At 38.0% G+C, this 19,593-nt stretch overlaps 1 protein-coding gene and 1 long non-coding RNA gene across 2 annotated transcripts in view; both read left to right on the top strand.

Moving 5' to 3' along the window:
- Nucleotides 1-397: 397 nt before the first annotated feature.
- Nucleotides 398-18,159, top strand: LOC139740185 (uncharacterized). Its single transcript, XR_011711548.1, has 3 exons — nt 398-559; nt 15,190-15,243; nt 18,100-18,159. It is a non-coding gene; the product is annotated as an uncharacterized lncRNA (long non-coding RNA).
- A 20-nt stretch (nt 18,160-18,179) lies between these two features.
- Nucleotides 18,180-19,593, top strand: part of LOC139740156 (proto-oncogene tyrosine-protein kinase ROS-like) — a 50,109-nt gene continuing 48,695 nt past the window's right edge. Inside the window, exons 1-2 of the mRNA XM_071650744.1 lie at nt 18,180-18,203; nt 19,003-19,032. Of these exons, the coding sequence (XP_071506845.1) occupies nt 18,180-18,203; nt 19,003-19,032 (54 nt within the window). The remainder of the gene's footprint in view (nt 18,204-19,002; nt 19,033-19,593) is intronic.

Genomic DNA, 19,593 nt, shown 5'->3' with positions numbered 1-19,593 from the left:
TCAGTACTGCGTGCGCGGCATATGTCATGCTGTCCAAAGTTACACACACACGCGCACGCGCGTCCTTACGTACGTGTAATACGTAATCTCTTGTCAGCGCTGAAGCAATTAATGCATTATTCATCATACCTGATAATTCGCACATTCCATTCAGACTTTTGACCAATGAGTTTAGAGAGATTATTTTGACGTCATGCATGTATACATGTTATTGGAATGCAGTGTTTGTACCCGCCACGCCTACATCCTGACGATGTTGGTGGTTTCACGGATCATGGACCATCTCAGCACGGCCGCCGTGTCCCGTACGATGGTCTGTGGCCGTGGGTAGATGCTGGCGGTGCGATGGCGTTCGGGTCTGGTTCTACCAATGGGTAGGGTGTGCAATAAACCACCGGCACCGCGCCATGCCCAAATACAGAACAGTAGACAACGAAAAATGGCCAGAGTTTGGAAAATCAATCTGTGTTGTTTGTGGTATTTGACTGCACTAATTCTTCTCCAAAGCGTCAATGGTAACCTGGTATCAGAATGTAATAGCAGATGTTTGGATCACCTGGTAAGTGAGTTAGGCTTTTCAAAACTTTCCTTCATTTCTTGACAGTAAGGTATTTTGCGAACGTTATTGAGAGCGATTCCTGCTTCAGTTGAGCATGGTGTGTGACCCCTCCTATCTCCCCAGGTGTCCCCCAAAGTTACGGCAGGAAGTAAAGTTGGAGCATGGGGTGGTGGTGCGGCACTGTAGTGCGGCATTTGGTGTTGCTTGATGTTGATGTAATATAAACTGGAAGTTCAATAGGAAAAGTGAGGGGGGGGGGGGCTAGGGGGATCAAACACATCATCAAGAAGGGTCCCAAAAAAGGTGGTATAGAAAACTGTAAAAAGTATGTATTAATTATAAGTGCATTTTATTGTTTCTGACCCGCTGATGTGTTTTGCACAGGTCAATTTACTCAGATACTAATTGATGAACTACAAAGGAGTGTATTTTGTACTGTAAGACAGACGTCTGCTAGTTACATAAGTTCATGATTAGAGGGGGGGGGGGTAGTGCTAAATTAGTTTAAGCAAAAGATTGTGACAACTGCTTTCATGTTTGTCTAATAATGACTTAAGAATAATAATGTTTTTATGAACTCTTCAACTGTCCCATAGGCCTAGAAAAGCTGATATTGGGTCCTGCATCTCAGATGTTGACTTGGAGCTTAATTGCCTTTGGCCAAAAACTTTTCTGTTTTGAGCTATGATCTGGATCAGGTCCAGATTCTGTTGGCTAGGTCATAGCCATGGGGAATGGCATCAAACTTGAACTTTATGTTTTTTACTTCCAAAACTTGTCCAGACCAATTTCAGAAAGTAGATGACTTGGTGCATAATAAAGTTTTTCGTTTTTGTTTCTACTTGTCTAAGGTTTCTTAATTTGTGATAAGCATATGAAATGATATGTTTGATGTATGTAGTGGTGAGTGCTCTAGAATAGAAATCTATAGTTTTTATTTTTTATTTTTTTAATTCTGTACTCTTGTCATTCATTTGTCAGGCCTGTAAAATATATTGCAAGTCAGGGACTTATGTAATAGTAATATACTTTCTTATCATATCTGCAGAGCATGAATGCTTTAATCCATATTACCCATCATCGGGTGGTCAGCCAAAGTTTAGAATCCAAGGTGTTTTTCTTTTAGCCTAAGCATTCCCTATAAATGCTAGGGCATAAGAGTCACATTTTACTTATAAAGGCAATGCTAGTCATTCCAAAATGTGTAGCCATGTTTGTAGTATGTGGAATATATGACTATAAAAAGTGCATGTATTTTATTGCATATATGAAAATAAGAGTTTACATGGCAAAATTTGTGGTATATCGACTTTGTGGCATTGCATTTGTTTTTTTTTTTTTTTTTTTTTTTTTAGGGGGGCATAAGGAAGTCTTTCCTCATACTGCAGGTACATATGTAAGACTCTTTGCCCATTTTAGGTATATCAAAGTACACGTAGTGGAGAAGTACAGGGATGAATACCTGCATTAACCCGTTGAGGGCAAGTCCCGAGTATACTCAGGCAGGGGTCTATTGGAAATGTATGATGTAGCAAAATCAGTCCGTCCTCAAGAGAGATTTGTGTTTAACAGACAACATGTTCAAACTCTTGAATGCTTTATCCTCAAATTACTTCATAGTTCAGGCAACTCAATGAGACTCAGAGAGTCATACAAACAGAGCCCATCCTACAAGGACTAAGTTAATGCAGTATTTTGTATCATTTTGCTTGTACTTTCTGCACCAAGATAAGTAAATGTTCCAGTTCTTGTGTTTTGTAAATTTTTCAAGCATTTGTAGGGTTATTATGCACATTCAACCAGAAGCACTGTGATGCAGAATACCAAGCTGCAAACTCTGAAATCCTGTTCTAAATACCACAAACCTATCCTAACATTTTCAATAAAATAATTGAACTAGAAAAGCACTCAGAGAGCGCAGACCTCCACCAAGCATGAAGCTTATTTCCACCACTACACTGATCTTGTTCTTCCCAGGGAGGTGCTCACCTCCCTCTTCTTCCATAGAGATATCTTACGTACACACAACATCGGTGCTAAAAGTCGCCAGATTTCCAAATATAGAAGCCTTCGTTACGTCATAAGCCTTCAGCTGCACGGCGCGCCTCGTCCCATCAGAAACTAGAGCATGCACTTTAGTGCGCGCAGGCAAACCTCAAATACGCGCGGCCTGAACTCCCAAGTCCATTAACCCTACCTGCCAAAATATCAAAAATCCTTCATAAATTCCCCCAAAATTCTCAGATCACTACCAAAAGTTAATTGTTTGGTACTTGTGTCATTCTCAACCTTTCCTGCAAGTTTCATCCAAATCTGTTAACTACTTTTTGAGTTATTTTGCACACGGACAAACTAACTAACTAACTAATGAACGAAAGAACGAACACACAAACCAACGATAACAAAAACATAACCTCCTCCCTTGGCGGAGGTAATAATCATCGGTGTCTATAGCAAATAAGAAAACAAGCAATTGTCTGCAAAAAAAGAAGAAATTATCACCTTGATAAAGGTAACAAACTGACAAATTCCTGACAGTGCACAATTCCTGTTTATATGACTTCAAAGTTCAAACAAAAGTCTGAACAATCAGAATAGCTTTATAGCGAGGAGATTAAGTAGTCCATGACCACAATGACTGAAAAACAACAAATTCATAGTGATTTAAGGGAAATTAATCACATACAGTCACAATGTTAGAATATCAGTGCCAGGGAGTTGGGTAAAGACAACACGTGGCAAATGGTTACCACATTAATTAACTGCAACTTTTACATGCAAAGGGTTGTATTTATACAACCATATTTTGGTCTGTGTTGTGCTGAAGAAAAAAAAAAATGCTTTTTGTTTGTTTTTTTAATTTCTTTTTTTTTAGCAAAACAAATCCTAATGCTCGTCATGTCAATTGACTGCCTGAACATAATGCACTGTACAACTGAACATTGCATGCTGACACTCTAACTAACAAGTTTTTTAGTCATGAAATTAAATTTTATTTTCAATATCATTGATTAGTTGTCAAATCATACGATCAGTTCCCACTTCAATGTTCCTTTGAAATGAGGTATTGTAGCTTGTACAGGTTGCTCTTGTATTAAACTTATGAGTGGAATCATGTACATGAAGACAAACTGTCTATGCCTATCTTCAACATATGTGCCACAAAAAATAACTTTTTGTGTGTTTTAGTGCAATTGTACAGACTGTCCCTTATATGTCCAGATACAGCAATCTTTCTTGATGCTTGTACATGTATTTTTTTTTATTTTTTGTTATCTTGCTATCTGAAGCTGTTTACTAGCTCTTATCCTATTGTCATTGTTAATGCTTTGAGATGTGGGTTTGTTTTCAGCCAACCCTATTGCATTTTCATGATTCTACTGCCTTTTACTTTAGCTATCTATAGGCCTAATATGTTTGGCATCAGTTGTTTATGTGGAAATCAAAGAGTGTAATTTCTATGAGAAGTGAAGGTCTGAGAGGATGGCTCTGGTCAAGCAGTCAAACAAATCCAGATTTGAATTGTGCTATCATTTGAGTTGTGCTATCATTCTAATTTCAGTATACAAATGTATGATTGATTACTGGTGAAAACATATAGCATATAGAGTATGTTCAAGTCAGAGCTTTACGTGCAGTAAAGATTTGTAGTGTACTGAGTGTTAGTGGAGCTGGGAGGAAAGCTGAGTCTCCCAGAGTCTCATTTATCCACCACAGCTGCCATTGATCACCAGCTGGAATTTGATCTGTATATCATGTTTGAAAGAAGTAAACAAAAACCTGCCTCCTTAGTTTCCATTAGATTTCAAATCTGCCCAAAATCATGAAACAAACTAGTAACAAACAACTGGAATCATTACTGAAAGAGGCAACTTTGTGCAAATCTTTGTAACTTTCTCATTTAAAGGCAGGCATACAAATGGTCAAACTTTGTGATAATGTACAGTGTAGGCCTACATTGTATCCTGGTGGTGCTGGATTGGGGTTACAAAAATGTTTTGTGGTAGGACTTGCAGACTGAAACGTGTGTCAGCACACAGATCCTGTTCAGGGCTTGAAAAACCCCTGCTGGTAACACAAGGCTCATGTCAAGACCACTAGAAATTCTCCTATGCGGTGTGGTAATGGTTTGACTGTCATCTGCCATCTTTCTAACCTCATTTCCTTTCTGTAATTCCATACTTCCACTGTTTTAACCACCAAAAGTCCAATGGAAGTCTTTATGTAACCGTTATTTGATACAGAAATCTGTCTCCGGTTTCTGTTTTCCGATGATGGCATTGATGCTGACTACACCGTAGCTCCTTATGACATTGCGGCCTATTGGTCAGACTCATTTCTTACGAACAACAACAACAACAAAAAGAAGATGAGTTTTTATCACAACACACACTTCCACACCTTTCCTTGTTGGACTCACATTCCTTAAACATTTTGCTCAAAAGCAATTACCATCATACTTCAAAGATTGTGCTCAAAGGATTCTATGTGAGATTTTGTGCGTACATTGTAACATCAGGCATTTGATGCTATTTCACCTGACTTCTCTATTGATGATATCAAGAAAGTCAATACTATCATTATTTAAAGGGTGGAGCTTGGTGGGTACAAAAAATAGAAACAAAAAAGGAAATGAAGTGATTAAAAAAATCATATTTACTGTATGTATTTTAATTAAAGAAAATTACAATTTGTGACAATGTAGTAAGTATTCCCATCTGTAGAAATCATCATAATGGATGTCGAGGGACAATGATGATCATTATAGTCAAGACATACTGTACATGTATAGTACACTTTGTATCTCAAAGCAGCAGGTTATACCTCCAAATGTACAGTGAAAAAGGCAGATTTATGGTGTAGAATTTTTCATTGCATACACAGTGTTGGTGCTGTAATTATGTTGTCATTTGAGCACTGTATGAGAGGTTTCAGATGTCGAAAACAGAGTGATCATAATAAAAGGTGGGACCCACTTTTTATTATGATTGTTTTGTTTTACTCTGTTTTTTGATGTCTCAGCCATTCCAAAACTGATTTCCATCAAATCAACTTTGAATTGCTCAGATTATAATGATATGCTCTGTACTATTCCAAAGTGGTTTCTTGGTATCTCTCAAAAAGTTTAAAGCCAAATCCTCATCTCCACCAATACTATACCATCCCTTTAAGTTGGCCTATTCTGGCTGTAAGTGTTATTGAAAAAAATGAGTAAAATGGTAAATTACACCAATTATACTTTAATGAGGTCATGGAGAGCCTGACAGCAATATTCCTTTCATCTGATGGAGAGGAACATTTTGTGTTTGTCTTTAATAAATGTACTTTAATTGTAGGTTTGTTATGAGTGTTACCTTACTCTGTGTGTGTTTGCTGGTTTATCATTTCTTGCCATATCTGTCAATTCAGCTCAGGCTTTATAGGAACAAACCTGGACATAAGACACTCTTATGCAGGTTGAAGGAAAAACAGTTGATGCTGTCAGTGATACTGGCATTGTGTAAAGGGATAGAGACACACATAGAGCGTGTTTCTACTGAGAGCACCTCACATCCCTGGCATCGCCACGAATTTTGTCCAACGCAGCACCTCGTATTTTACGACCACTCGAGCTGTTTCTACTGAGCGATAAAATACGAGGTGATGCAAAGGTGACGTGCAAATTCGGCGATTCCGGAAGTCAGGTATTTTTAAGTCACAGATTTGGGTCACGCGCGCACTGCTTTGCTTTACTTTGCTTTGCTACAACTGCGTCGGCTATTTTTTGATTAGCCATTTCTCTTTGTCTTCCCATCCAATATACCCCGAACTAACATACTGGTATCCTGCCACTGACTGATGAGAAATCTTTGGAGATCGAGGGTCCAGTTGAGATTTTCTCAAGGCTGCGACATACTAATGTGGTACTCTCGTGATTCGAGACAATATAAAATTAAATGAAATGACGCGGTGTAAAATCAATTTAAGTGATGAGGGCTTAGTACTGCAATAAGTTAGGCTGTTAATCACGCGAACAATAGACGATGAATGCCACAATTCACATGTAACGTAACGTATAGGGCCTATAACACATACACAAGCGAGTTGGTACAAAGCATGATGCGAACACGGTCGCTATGTGTACATACGTATTTTGTACACATGTGTCGAAGGAGTATGTGCGATGAACCGATTGAAAAGCGCGGGGAGAAATTCTAGACGTCCGATACACCACGAATTTCGCTACCCGGTGTGTTTCTACTGAGAATCGTCCTTCGCGTCACCACGCATCGACCACCTCAATAGATGGACGACGGAGCACCTCGCATCAGCCGGCATCGGCCACTACCCGATCTGTTTCTACTGAGGAAAAATTCGAGGTGTCACCACGCATCGGCCGGTATCGGCCGGCATCGGCCGGTATCACCACACATCGGCTGGCATCACCTCGAATTTTCGTCGCTCAGTAGAAACACGCTCATAGTAGGGTTTGTGTTGGGCTTTGTCCTGTTGCAGAGAGTCATTCAGAGATTCCCTATTGATTCCCTATTGATATTGGGTGCATAGATCTTCATATTCCACCAAATGGGGTTCCAAACATGATGTACAAGATCTGATGACATGTCATATGCGGGTTCCATTGTCTTTTAATTATTGTTTTTCAGTTTGGCCGACTTTATTCCACACATAAAAACCTCACCAAAAACGTCAGATAAAATGACACTCAACTCTGCACACATACCAGATCAGCATAGTCACTTGTGGCCTTGCTTGTGGTTAGAGGAGGGAAATACCAACCTCACTGCCTGACTCAAGATATGTGACATTCCATGCACAGGTGGTTGCTAAGCAACCATGACCTCTGGTTCTTCAGTCTCTTATAGCATGCCTCAGTGAGAGGTGGGTGCAGTCACCTAGGACTGCTGTGACTAATGGCTTGTAACCTACAATTGTACAGCATGCTGTTAGTTGGGAGGTCTTGGTAGAAAGAGTGCAAGCACGAAATATCTACTCTGGATAGGATATGTGGAATGGCATAAGATTGTAATCGCACTGCATGTGGAGAGTACATCGACCTATACAAACAAGTGTGCCTCATCACAAACTTCTGTATAGAGATGAGTTGACCAGATTGTTTTTTCCATAAACATCTAGATGCACATAGTTTCGGATATGAAATGTGTTGTCTTTTGAAAGCTTTTTGTCTGTAATCTCCTATTTGAATACTGTACGAGCAGAAGTTTTCTCGATGGTTTTAGTTTCGCGAACTTCGTGAATCGCCTTTGAACCGCGAAAATGATAACATGCGAAATAACAACGCGTGAATAAGTAAATTCAGTTAGACCCTCGCAACCGCAAAATTAACAACACGCAAAAATGTCCTCCAAGTAGCAATTCACGAAAATATCTGTACGCGAAAATTTCAGCTCGTACAGTACCGTTCATGGTAGAACAAAGAGCTTTTATTTCAAGCCTGAGTCAGGCTGGATGTTCAGTGTACCGGTATAACCCTTACAGATGAGACTTTCTTTGCAGTCGCATATTGAAGACATAATCAGTCCAGGTTCATGTAGGCTGTAGTAAATTAAACAAAATCAAACAGATACAGTGACGAACTATTGAATTGAAACTTGACCAAGCTTGGACATGAAATGAGGAAAAAAATATTGGGAAAGTTTCACAATGTTTGCATACTGTGTCCGGCAGTGGCAGATACTGGCAGAAACATGTAAATTAATGGGGATGATGTTATCACGCCATACATTTATACAAAAATTGTAAGTCTCCATTTGACCTGTGCACATAAACCTTGCAGCACAAAAACCTTGCTTCCTTTCTTTTCGAATAAAAGCACTGATTGTAAGTTCTAAATTGCTGCATAGAAGTGTTGTTTAATATCACAGTAATGGTGTTTTATGTGTGTGTGTGTGTACAAGTGAATGTAATGGTTGTAAAAAAGTGATTACTTATTGCCTGTAGATAGTTGCAAGTCGTAACTTGATTTTGTGAATAATTCAAAGATTCCATAAATTTCCAGGTTTTGATTTTGACTTTGATGGAACTTTTACCATTCTGTTTGTATATTTCTCCTTTGCTTATCAAAACTTGAACTTCAGGTACACTTTAAGTGTGCAGCTATTGAACCGATTAGACATGACTGACAGGGAGGAATGTTGGAAGATCACAAATATCAGTCAGCTTCCATTCTATGTGCTTTGCCATGCATTGAAATTATTCTGTTTATTTGTATAAAGCACGGCACTGTAGCACAGAGATACTGAGGATTGAAATGACCTAGATTGAATTGACACCACACCTTGTCCAATTGATATGGCATGGCGGGCTGCTACAAACATAATTGTCCCCGCCGAACGAGTTCGAGCAGGGGACTATGAAACGGGCTCCGTACGTGTGTGTGTCCGTGTGTCCGTCCGTCTGTGCGTCCGTCCGTCTGTGCGTCCGTCCGTCTGTGCGTCCGTCCGTCTGTGCGTCCGTGTGTGATCAAAATGTTCAATTTGCTACTTCTCTGTCATTTATGAGCCAATTTTGATTCTGTTTGCTTTATATGATAGCACTGCATGGGAGCTTTGAAACTTCTACACAGAATTTCAGTTGTGACCTTTGACCTTGACCTTTGACCTATATTGTACATTTTGCTTCAAAATGCTACTCCTTCGCCATTTCTAACCCGATTTCGATTCCGTTTGCTTTATGTGATGGCACTAGGTGAGGGCTTCAAAACTTCTACACAGAATTTTGACCTTTGACCTTGATTTTTGACCTGTATTGTACATTTTGCTACAAAATGCTACTCCTTCGCCATTTCTAACCTGTTTTCGATTCCGTTGGCTTATGTGATGGCACTAGGTGAGGGCTTCAAAACTTGTACAGAATTTTGACCTTTGACTTCTTTGACCTTTGACCTTGATTTTTCACCTATATTGCACATTGGCTACAAAATGCTACTCCTTTGCCATTTCTAACCCGATTTCAATTCCGTTTGCTTTATGTGATGGCACTAGGTGAGGGCTTAAAAACTTCTACACAGAATTTTGACCTTTGACTTCTTTGACCTTTGACCTTGATTTTTGACCTGTATTGTACATTTTGCTACAAAATGCTACTTCTTCGCCATTTCTAACCCGATTTCAATTCCGTTTGCTTTAAAAGTGATGGCACTAGGTGAGGGCTTCAAAACTTCTACACTGAATTTTGACCTTTGACTTCTTTGACCTTTGACCTTGATTTTTGACCTATATTGTACATTGGCTACAAAATGCTACTCCTTCGCCATTTCTAACCCGATTTCGATTTCGTTTGCTTTATGTGATGGCAGTAGGTGAGGGCTTCAAAACTTCTACACAGAATTTTGACCTTTGACCTTGATTTTTGACCTATATTGTACATTTTGCTGCTAAGTGCTACTTCCGGTGGGGACATATATTACGCACCACGTAATTTCTACTTTTCCTTGTTATTATTGACTTGCTTCCCTGCTTACCCAGGATGACTAAATCCTTACCCAAATACCAATTTGAGCCAGTTTGGGATTTTTATGCCTCCGCCACGAAGTGGTGACGGAGGCATAATGTTTTCGGAATGTCCGTCCATCCGTCTTTCCGTCCGTCCTTCCGTCCATCCGTAATGAATTTTGTGGACAGGGTAACTATCAAAACCTTTTGAGGTATCCTAATGAAACTTGGCATGTACACGTGTATATGTATTAGGGGGTGAAGTTGTGCCTATCAACTTTTGGGTGCACATGCTCAAGGTCAAAGGTCAAAAGGTCAAGATCAAATACATAAAATTTCACTATTTTCATCATATCTATGCAACGCCTGAAGTTATTTTCTTGAAACTTAGTGTATACATGTATTACCCGATTAGGATTCTCTGTTGAAAGTTTGGGTCATGAGGTCAAAGGTCAAAGGTCAAAAGGTCAAGAAAAATATTAAACCTTCACCTTTTTTCTCTGTACCTTGGAAATTGTTCAAGGTATCTTCATGAAACATATACATGTACTGACTGGCAGTGATTATCTAGAGAATTTAGGGTTCATGGGGTCAAATGTCAGGGGTCAAAGGCCAAGGGCAATGCTTCAAAATTTTACTAAAAAGTATAATTTCCCTCATGTTTATGCAATGCCAGCAGGATTTTTTTTTTTACACTAGGTGTATGCATGTATTTAACCTAATAGAGATCTCTGGAAAGTTTTTTTTTTCTTTTGTTTTTGCCTCAAAGGTCAAAAGGTCAAAGATCAAGTGGAAGTGCTAATCTAAGTTTTTCCTCCATATCTCGGAAGTGGCTCAAGTTATCTTGAAACGTACTACATATTTATGCATGTTCTGCCTGACATTGCTTATCTTATGAATTTTAGGGTCAAAGGCCACATGAAAATGGTAACAATTTACTATTCAATACAGAAATTGCACTTTTTCTCCATACCTTAACGTGTTGCTTGATATTTGTGATATTGTGTTGGAAATGCATGTTGGACAGGTGAGTTTTCTTCAGTTGCTGCTGTGATGGCTATGCAAACTTTGTTGTTCACACTGCACTTTGTGTTCAAGACTTTGTTTAATCTTCTCAAAATTGTCATTAAAACAACAGCAAACAGACAAAAATGTTTTCACTTTAATTGTGGAATATACATTGTACATTGTATTTACCATTGATGTACACAGCTACTGTTAGGATTGCACTAGATGTGATTTTCAAAGTAATAATGTACTTTGGTGGGAAGCAACACCCTTTAAATATGAGCTCATTCACATGGTGCTTATCATTTAGTCACAAAAATGTTATCATCAATAAACACTTGATAGTAATATAGTGTGCACTTTCATTTAATTGTAAACATTTGTTTGATAGTGAAGTGTGGTATGCCTATAATATCTACTTCCAGTGAACTTGCTGTGTTCATAGCGGCCTGAGAATGCAGAAACCCAACATTTCACTGTATCTAGTGAGATCTGATGAAACAAAGCCAACAATGCAAACATACCAATTATCAATTGACACATTATACACCCGTATATGTTATATGCACACCACATGCAATACAATGTTGACTCGTACAGATGATGCTATACAGTGTATATTTATGACAATGATAGTGATATTGTATGTTACAATGTACTGTATATGTGTGCTTTGTATGAATGTATCAATGTAACCGGATATGCATGCAAACAAAAAAAAAAAATTCCATAAATGGACAATGAAATTGTATTAAATTGAATGGAATTGAATTGGAGTTCTTGGAAAAGTCATCAAACTTTTCTCTGAACAAACATCAATCTTTAAACTATGTAGTGACATTTATTTGCATTGTGGTCTATCAATCACCTCACACATTGGTGTACAGCATATGTTGTGTGGATTATTGAGAATATCCATTATTTGGTCATTCATAATTCTTCACTTTCATCTTTCAGCTTTGTATTTACAACCTCTCTATAATGAGGTGTGCATGTGTACTGTGATCCCCAAATATCCTTCTTTTTTTTTTAAATCTCAGGCAATACAGACATTGTATGTGCTTTTCAATTGATAACTCATAGTGTCATAGATACACACGGTCCAGGGTACATATCATGTACATCATCAGGCATTGGTATTGTCATTTCTTCTGAAGATGACAAGCAACGAAAGACTTGTACCAGTTTTCTGTGATTAAAATATTCATGGAAATTGTAATTATGTGCAAGTCTCTTTCAGCCAATGTACCACATAGGGCCTACTGCCTGTGTCAGGTATGAGTGTTTCACGCATACAGTGTATCTATAGGCCTTTAATGTCTGTACATAAACAGTATTCTTGCTTTGTTCTGTGACATGTATACATGAATTATTAAATGTCATGATCACCAATCAGTGTGATCCAATTCATTTGTATTAGAGGAAGGACAGAAATTGTGTGTGAGACCCAAAGGAAGAGGGAGAGAGAGAGAGAGAGAGATAGAAAGATAGGAAGATAGGGATAAAATGGGAGGAAGAAAGATTGAGGGAGGGGAGAGAAAAATTTCATACACAAAGCTTCATAATGTTTGAGCAGGGAGGTGGGAAGTCCCTCCTCCCTTGTTTGAGTAAAGCTGGCAGTACGTTGTACATATTATGTGGGGTGGTAACTCTGACAGCCACTCCGCTGCTTTATCATCTCTCAGCTGTCTGTTGTGGAGGCAATCGCCATATTGTTTGTTTCAAAGCCTTGTCATAAATGATATATACAGGTTGTATGTCTCTATGAATTTTAATAGCGTGAATCATGTGCGGATGTCCTGAAACCTGCTATGAAACTGGTTGTGTACTGAACTACTGAGTACTTGTACATAGTATCTACAGTGTATGAATGAGATGAAGGATGTGTCATTCAGTGCCACTTTCAGATTTCTCCTAAAATATTCCACCATTATGATTTGCACATTCAAAGCAAATGGGTGCAAAAAACCCTGTCACATCCTTGCTTGAAGTGTTTGAGCCATGGATTTGAATGATGTCTCATGTTGAGTACAAATGTTACCATGGTGATGAGGTCAAGAGTGAGAGGGCAAGCCACGCCCTCCTGGTCTCCTTAACTCCTTGACACCAGGGATCTGTCAAGAGATCAAGGATTCTGTCTCTCATTTCTTATCTGTCAAATCTCTCTCTCAGAGTGTTCCCTGAGGTACTGCCCTGTAATGTAACTATGGAGTTACATGACTGCAGGTAGCTAGCAATGTCTCTGAATCTCCCTAGAACCCCCAGTAATCCCTCGACAAACTTTACAGGCCAATCAGGAAGGATGCACCAATTCAATTGCATACATTGTACAACGTAGTTTGTAGTTTGTAGTACTTGTGTGTTCAACTGCCATTTCAAGGTTCATTGTCCAAGAATTCAATTGTTTGGTACACTGGGTTGGTTGCTTTGTGGGTGTTGTTTACCGCTTGTGGTATGTGTGAACAAGCTGTACAGTGTGAGGATTTGTGTGGGTTTTGGCCTGTAAAGGTACAAGTTCATCATGCAGTCATATATTTTGTTTTATTTTGCTCTGCTATGCAAGATGACTTTGATGTGTAATAGTAATGTTCATTTCACTTCCAGAGACTGAGAAAGATCAATGACAGAATGAATTCACATGTCCATTGAACAAAATGTTTGTGTTTTTCACATATATAGCTAGGGTTGTGAAATGAGAGAAATGAATGAACATGTATCCATAGTCTCATTCCATGCATTTAGATGCCTCCACCACAAAGTGGTGTTGACTGACGGCCTAATGTTCTAGGTTGTCCATCCCTCTGTCCATCCGTCTGTGATGAAATGAGCTTGGAAGCAAAATCATCCCACCCTAGAATGTCATTTACAAAATTTATTATTGATGAAAGGATGGATATATTATATGTCCGTCTTTTCGTCAAAAATAGATTTTGTACAGTGATTCTTTTGCGGGAAGATTTTACTTCCGAGCTAATTTCATTTCTAAAAGAATTTGTCAGGAGTTTTATAGGTCTGCAATATTGTTGTACATTATCTTTGCCTGCATCACTTGCTGTATATCTGCATGTACAGTATTTGAATGACTTGACATTCCTGTTTGCTATGATACAGGTTGTGGGATAGGATCTGTCATATATTTCAATCTTGACTGCTCATTTGTCTGTGCGTTGCAACAATGCTTAGATTGTAATATAGTTCATTTTGTTCTCTGTATATACGTGTGGTTTTAATTGAAACAAACACACACACACACACACAAACAAACACAAACAAACAAACAAAAACAAACAAACAAACAAACTCTGAATAAGGGCTTGTTCTTCATCTCTCTTGAGGTACACATTTCATGTTCACCTGAACAATCATTATTTGTAGTTTTGTGTGGCATCCAGTGCAGAAATATCAAATTCATATTTGATGATGTGAAAGGATTTCATTAAAAACAGAACTGATGTTAGCAGAGTTGTAAGATATTGAAATTGCATGCCATCAAAATAACAAATACCATTGCCTAGTAGATCCATGAAGTGAATGGGAGAACATTTTTTTTTTATTTATTTATTTATTTATTTAATTTTATTTTATTTATTTATTTTTTTTATTTTTTTTTTTTTGGGGGGGGATTACATGAGCTTAGATCATATAATTTATGTAGGTTTCACCAGTTTTCATAGGCAGTGAAACACCCAGGTTCTTCTGACGTTCTACATATATGTCTAAGATGCAATTTCTAGGCACCTATTGGAACATGTATGTACAGTGAAAAACATAGATGAAAGACCATTTATTATTTTTTTTTCTTTGAGATTCTTTCTTCTCTTTTTTTTTTTCGTTATTCACAGCAATACCTCTTTCAAATAAACCTACACTGTATCAGGTTTCAGTGTTTTCCAAACAAAGTCACTGCACTTTTTTTATGAATGTTTTTCATCTAATCGCTAGAATGAAATATTTAGAAATCTGATCTGTAGTCCCTACAGAAGGCATAGTTGTTATCCTGATAACAAATCTAGAATGCTTCATTGCAGAACTTACTGCCCAGCTCTATGAAAACTTAAACGACTATTACAGACCTTACAATTAATGTAGTTTTCTTCAGAACCAGAAATAAACTGTGTTCAATGGAAAATTTTGATGATTTTCTGTTTTTTGTTTCCTTTCATCCCACAGTCGGCTCTCACTTCAGACATCGGGTCTTGTGACCTCCCATGCAGAAATGTTTCGGTAAGACATTCAAGCCATTATAAGTGATTCTTGTGTAATGGTAATATGAAACTTGTCAAATCAGACAAGCTGTTATGATGTATGATGATGCATGCAAATTTACATTCAGTTCTTCTGTTCAAAGTCTCTACTCATTCACTATGAACTGTGGTGTATTCACGCTCTGTACCTGAGATTAGTTGTCCCTGCCGAACGAGTTCGAGCAGGGGACTATGAAACAGGCTCCGTATGTGTGTGTGTCCGTGTATCCGTCCGTCCGTCCATCTGTCTGTGCGTCCGTGTGTGATCAAAATGTTCAATTTGCTACTTCTCTGTCATTTATGAGCCAATTTTGATTCTGTTTGCTTTATATGATAGCACTACATGGGAGCTTTGAAACTTCTACACAGAATTTCAGTTGTGACCTTTGACCTTGACCTTTGACCTATATTGTACATTTTGCTTCAAAATGCTACTCCTTCGCCATTTCTAACCCGATTTCGATTCCGTTTGCTTTGTGTGATGGCACTAGGTGAGGGCTTCAAAACTTCTACACAGAATTTTGACCTTTGACCTTGATTTTTAACCTACATTGTACATTGGCTACAAAATGCTACTCCTTCGCCATTTCTAACCCGATTTCGATTCCGTTTGCTTTATGTGATGGCACTAGGTGAGGGCTTCAAAACTTTTACACAGAATTTTGACCTTTGACTTCTTTGACCTTTGACCTTGATTTTTGACCTATATTGTACATTTTGCTACAAAATGGTACTCCTTCGCCATTTCTAACCCGATTTCGATTCCGTTTGCTTTATGTGATGGCACTAGGTGAGGGCTTCAAAACTTCTACACAGAATTTTGACCTTTGACTTCTTTGACCTTTGACCTTAATTTTTGACCTGCATTGTACATTTTGCTACAAAATGCTACTCCTTTGCCATTTCTAACCCAATTTCACTTCCGTTTGCTTTATGTGATGGCACTAGGTGAGGGCTTCAAAACTTCTACACAGAATTTTGACCCTTGACTTCTTTGACCTTTGACCTTGATTTTTGACCTATATTGTACATTGGCTACAAAATGCTACTCCTTCGCCATTTCTAACCCGATTTCGATTCCGTTTGCTTTATGTGATGGCACTAGGTGAGGGCTTCAAAACTTCTACACAGAATTTTGACCTTTGACTTCTTTGACCTTGATTTTTTACCTATATTGTACATTTTGCTACAAAATGGTACTCCGCCATTTCTAACCCGATTTCGATTGCGTTTGCTTTATGTGATGGCACTAGGTGAGGGCTTCAAAACTTCTACACAGAATTTTGACCTTTGACTTCTTTGACCTTTGACCTTAATTTTTGACCTGCATTGTACATTTTGCTACAAAATGCTACTCCTTTGCCATTTCTAACCCAATTTCACTTCCGTTTGCTTTATGTGATGGCACTAGGTGAGGGCTTCAAAACTTCTACACAGAATTTTGACCCTTGACTTCTTTGACCTTTGACCTTGATTTTTGACCTATATTGTACATTGGCTACAAAATGCTACTCCTTCGCCATTTCTAACCCGATTTCGATTCCGTTTGCTTTATGTGATGGCACTAGGTGAGGGCTTCAAAACTTCTACACAGAATTTTGACCTTTGACTTCTTTGACCTTGATTTTTTACCTATATTGTACATTTTGCTACAAAATGGTACTCCGCCATTTCTAACCCGATTTCGATTGCGTTTGCTTTATGTGATGGCACTAGGTGAGGGCTTCAAAACTTTTACACAGAATTTTGACCTTTGACTTCTTTGACCTTTGACCTTGATTTTTGACCTGCATTGTACATTTTGCTACAAAATGCTACTCCTTTGCCATTTCTAACCCAATTTCACTTCCGTTTGCTTTATGTGATGGCACTAGGTGAGGGCTTCAAAACTTCTACACAGAATTTTGACCCTTGACTTCTTTGACCTTTGACTTTGATTTTTAACCTATATTGTACATTGGCTACAAAATGCTACTCCTTCGCCATTTCTAACCCGATTTTGATTCCGTTTTCTTTATGTGATGGCACTAGGTGAGTGCTTCAAAACTTCTACACAAAATTTTGACCTTTGACCTTGATTTTCGACCTATATTGTACATTGGCTACAAAATGGTACTCCTTCGCCATTTCTAACCCGATTTCGATTCCGTTTGCTTTTTGTGATGGCACTAGGTGAGGGCTTCAAAACTTCTACACAGAATTTTGACCTTTGACCTCTTTGACCTTTGACCTCTTTGACCTTTGACCTTGATTTTTTACCGATATTGTACAATTTGCAACTAAATGCTACTTCCGGCGGGGACATATTTTACGCACCGCGTAATTTCTACTTTTCCTTGTTTCTTCTGTAATGTTTGCCCTTCTCCTCCCTCAGATTTTGTTCTTTCTCATCAAGCTTTGAGCTCATTATGATGGTCTCCTGCAACTTACCATTCATTACTCTATGAGCTCTGAGTTTGATTTACAGCTTGTTTGTTGTCAAATACGAAAACAATTTAAAAATAGAAAAATTGTGACTTTTTATGCCATTTTAAAACTCAAAGACATTATGCCTCTATAAGCTGATTTACAACACACTCTAGTAAGTATTTATTTCAAAGAAGATGTGCCCTGTTGAATATTCAAAATATAGTGAATTAGAGTCAGGTAATGAGGTAAGTGTAACCAAATACAATTCCTTAACCTTTCATCTGAGTGTTGAACTTCTTTAAGTACAGCTTTATGAGGTAGTTTTTGTGTCACTTTGTTTCATTTGTTTTTACCCAATTCCCGGGAGCTGTATTCAACTGACTAGTGACACTGTCTTAAAATCCAAATAACCTTAAATCCATTGCAGTGTGACACTGGCTGTTCATCCTGGGACAATTCAACACTTGAAGCATGCTACACAGAGTGTGTGAGTATTACACCAATGTAATGAAACAGGCAGATGATATTCCAGTAAGATTCAATGGAAGATGAAGAGTTTCAGTTATCATGAGAGAAAGTCTTGTAACCAACATAGGACCCTCCTGATGTTCATATAATGCAACCAATGTAGCACCCTCCTGATATTCACTTAATGCTGCCATTGTGCATGTGTATACTAAGGGCAAAATACATTGTAAGTTCCATATCATCAGGCACTGACTGACAATGCTAATTTTGGATGAAAAACAACAACAACAAACAAACAAACCTTTCGACAATCTTACAAAAAAAAAAGAGAAAAAAAATAATAATCTAGAAGTCTTCAGGCTTCCTGAACACCAAATGTATGTGTAGAGAGCTGCAAGTAAGATTTTGCAGAATTTCATTGTCACTTGTAACACCTGTAAAAACAAAAAATGACTGTCACATGAGTAATTATTATGTATAACAGAATATCAGCACTTGGGATTTATTTTGTCATCAATAATTGGGCAACTCAGGTCTAAATTAGTAGCTTCTTGTATATGCACATGACTGAGACCATTTTCACCTAAAGAATACCAGGTACATACTTTTGTGTGGGTAAAATGATTATCAAACCCACAAGATGAATTATGTATACATGTACAAGTGTAGCTCTCTTTATCATGCAAGCAAATTTTGTCTGGAAAATGTGAACATAGAGCTTAAAAACAGTTATCCTCTTGCATTTATTTGGCAAAATCATTTGCATTATAAATGATTTCAGACTCAAAATTACTTTTGAATGTTTCTGTCTCCCAAAGAGTTGAAGATTGTACAAAATGTTTTCATTTGTATTTCTTTCCAGAATGTCACATACTTTGGAGAATCTCAAAGAGTAAGTATTCCCTAACTATCTCGATGTTTCAATTCTATCTACTGTTTGGAAGCCATCATGCCCAGTCCATAGATATTCTTCCAAATTTTCAGAAAGTTTTAAATGGCATGAGGGTAACATGAGACAAAGTGAGAGCTCAATCCAAAATATGGTAGTAAAGACTGTACTTTGCATGTCTGCTGTTAATGTATCCAACCCATCATGGCATTATTCTAGTGAAACTGAAGTTATCAAATCCAAGACAATTGTTAAATGAGTTGGACTGATTCTATTGAGAAATGGGAAATTGACAGTTAGCAAATCAAATGGTTTGGTGTGAACTACTGCCTGTCAAAAAAAAAAATATTTTGAAATTTGTGATTAATTTTAATAGTTTTTGACAATAAACCAGCAAGCTAAGGATCTAAAGATGTAAAAATACCATAATCAGAAAAATGGCTGCAATGTGATTTCATTAAATGTTTTCATAGTGTGGGGTGACATACACTTTGACCCCTTGAAGACAAAGGTCATGCCATGATCGATGGTTGTAACCAATCACTCAAGACTGCTCACTATCTC

Source organism: Diadema antillarum, unplaced genomic scaffold (genome assembly GCF_040938485.1).
Source record: "Diadema antillarum isolate AM-2024a unplaced genomic scaffold, OU_Dant_1.0 seq00000839_RagTag, whole genome shotgun sequence".
Classification (NCBI taxonomy): domain Eukaryota; kingdom Metazoa; phylum Echinodermata; class Echinoidea; order Diadematoida; family Diadematidae; genus Diadema; species Diadema antillarum.
This window is presented reverse-complemented; position numbering and strand designations above follow the sequence as displayed.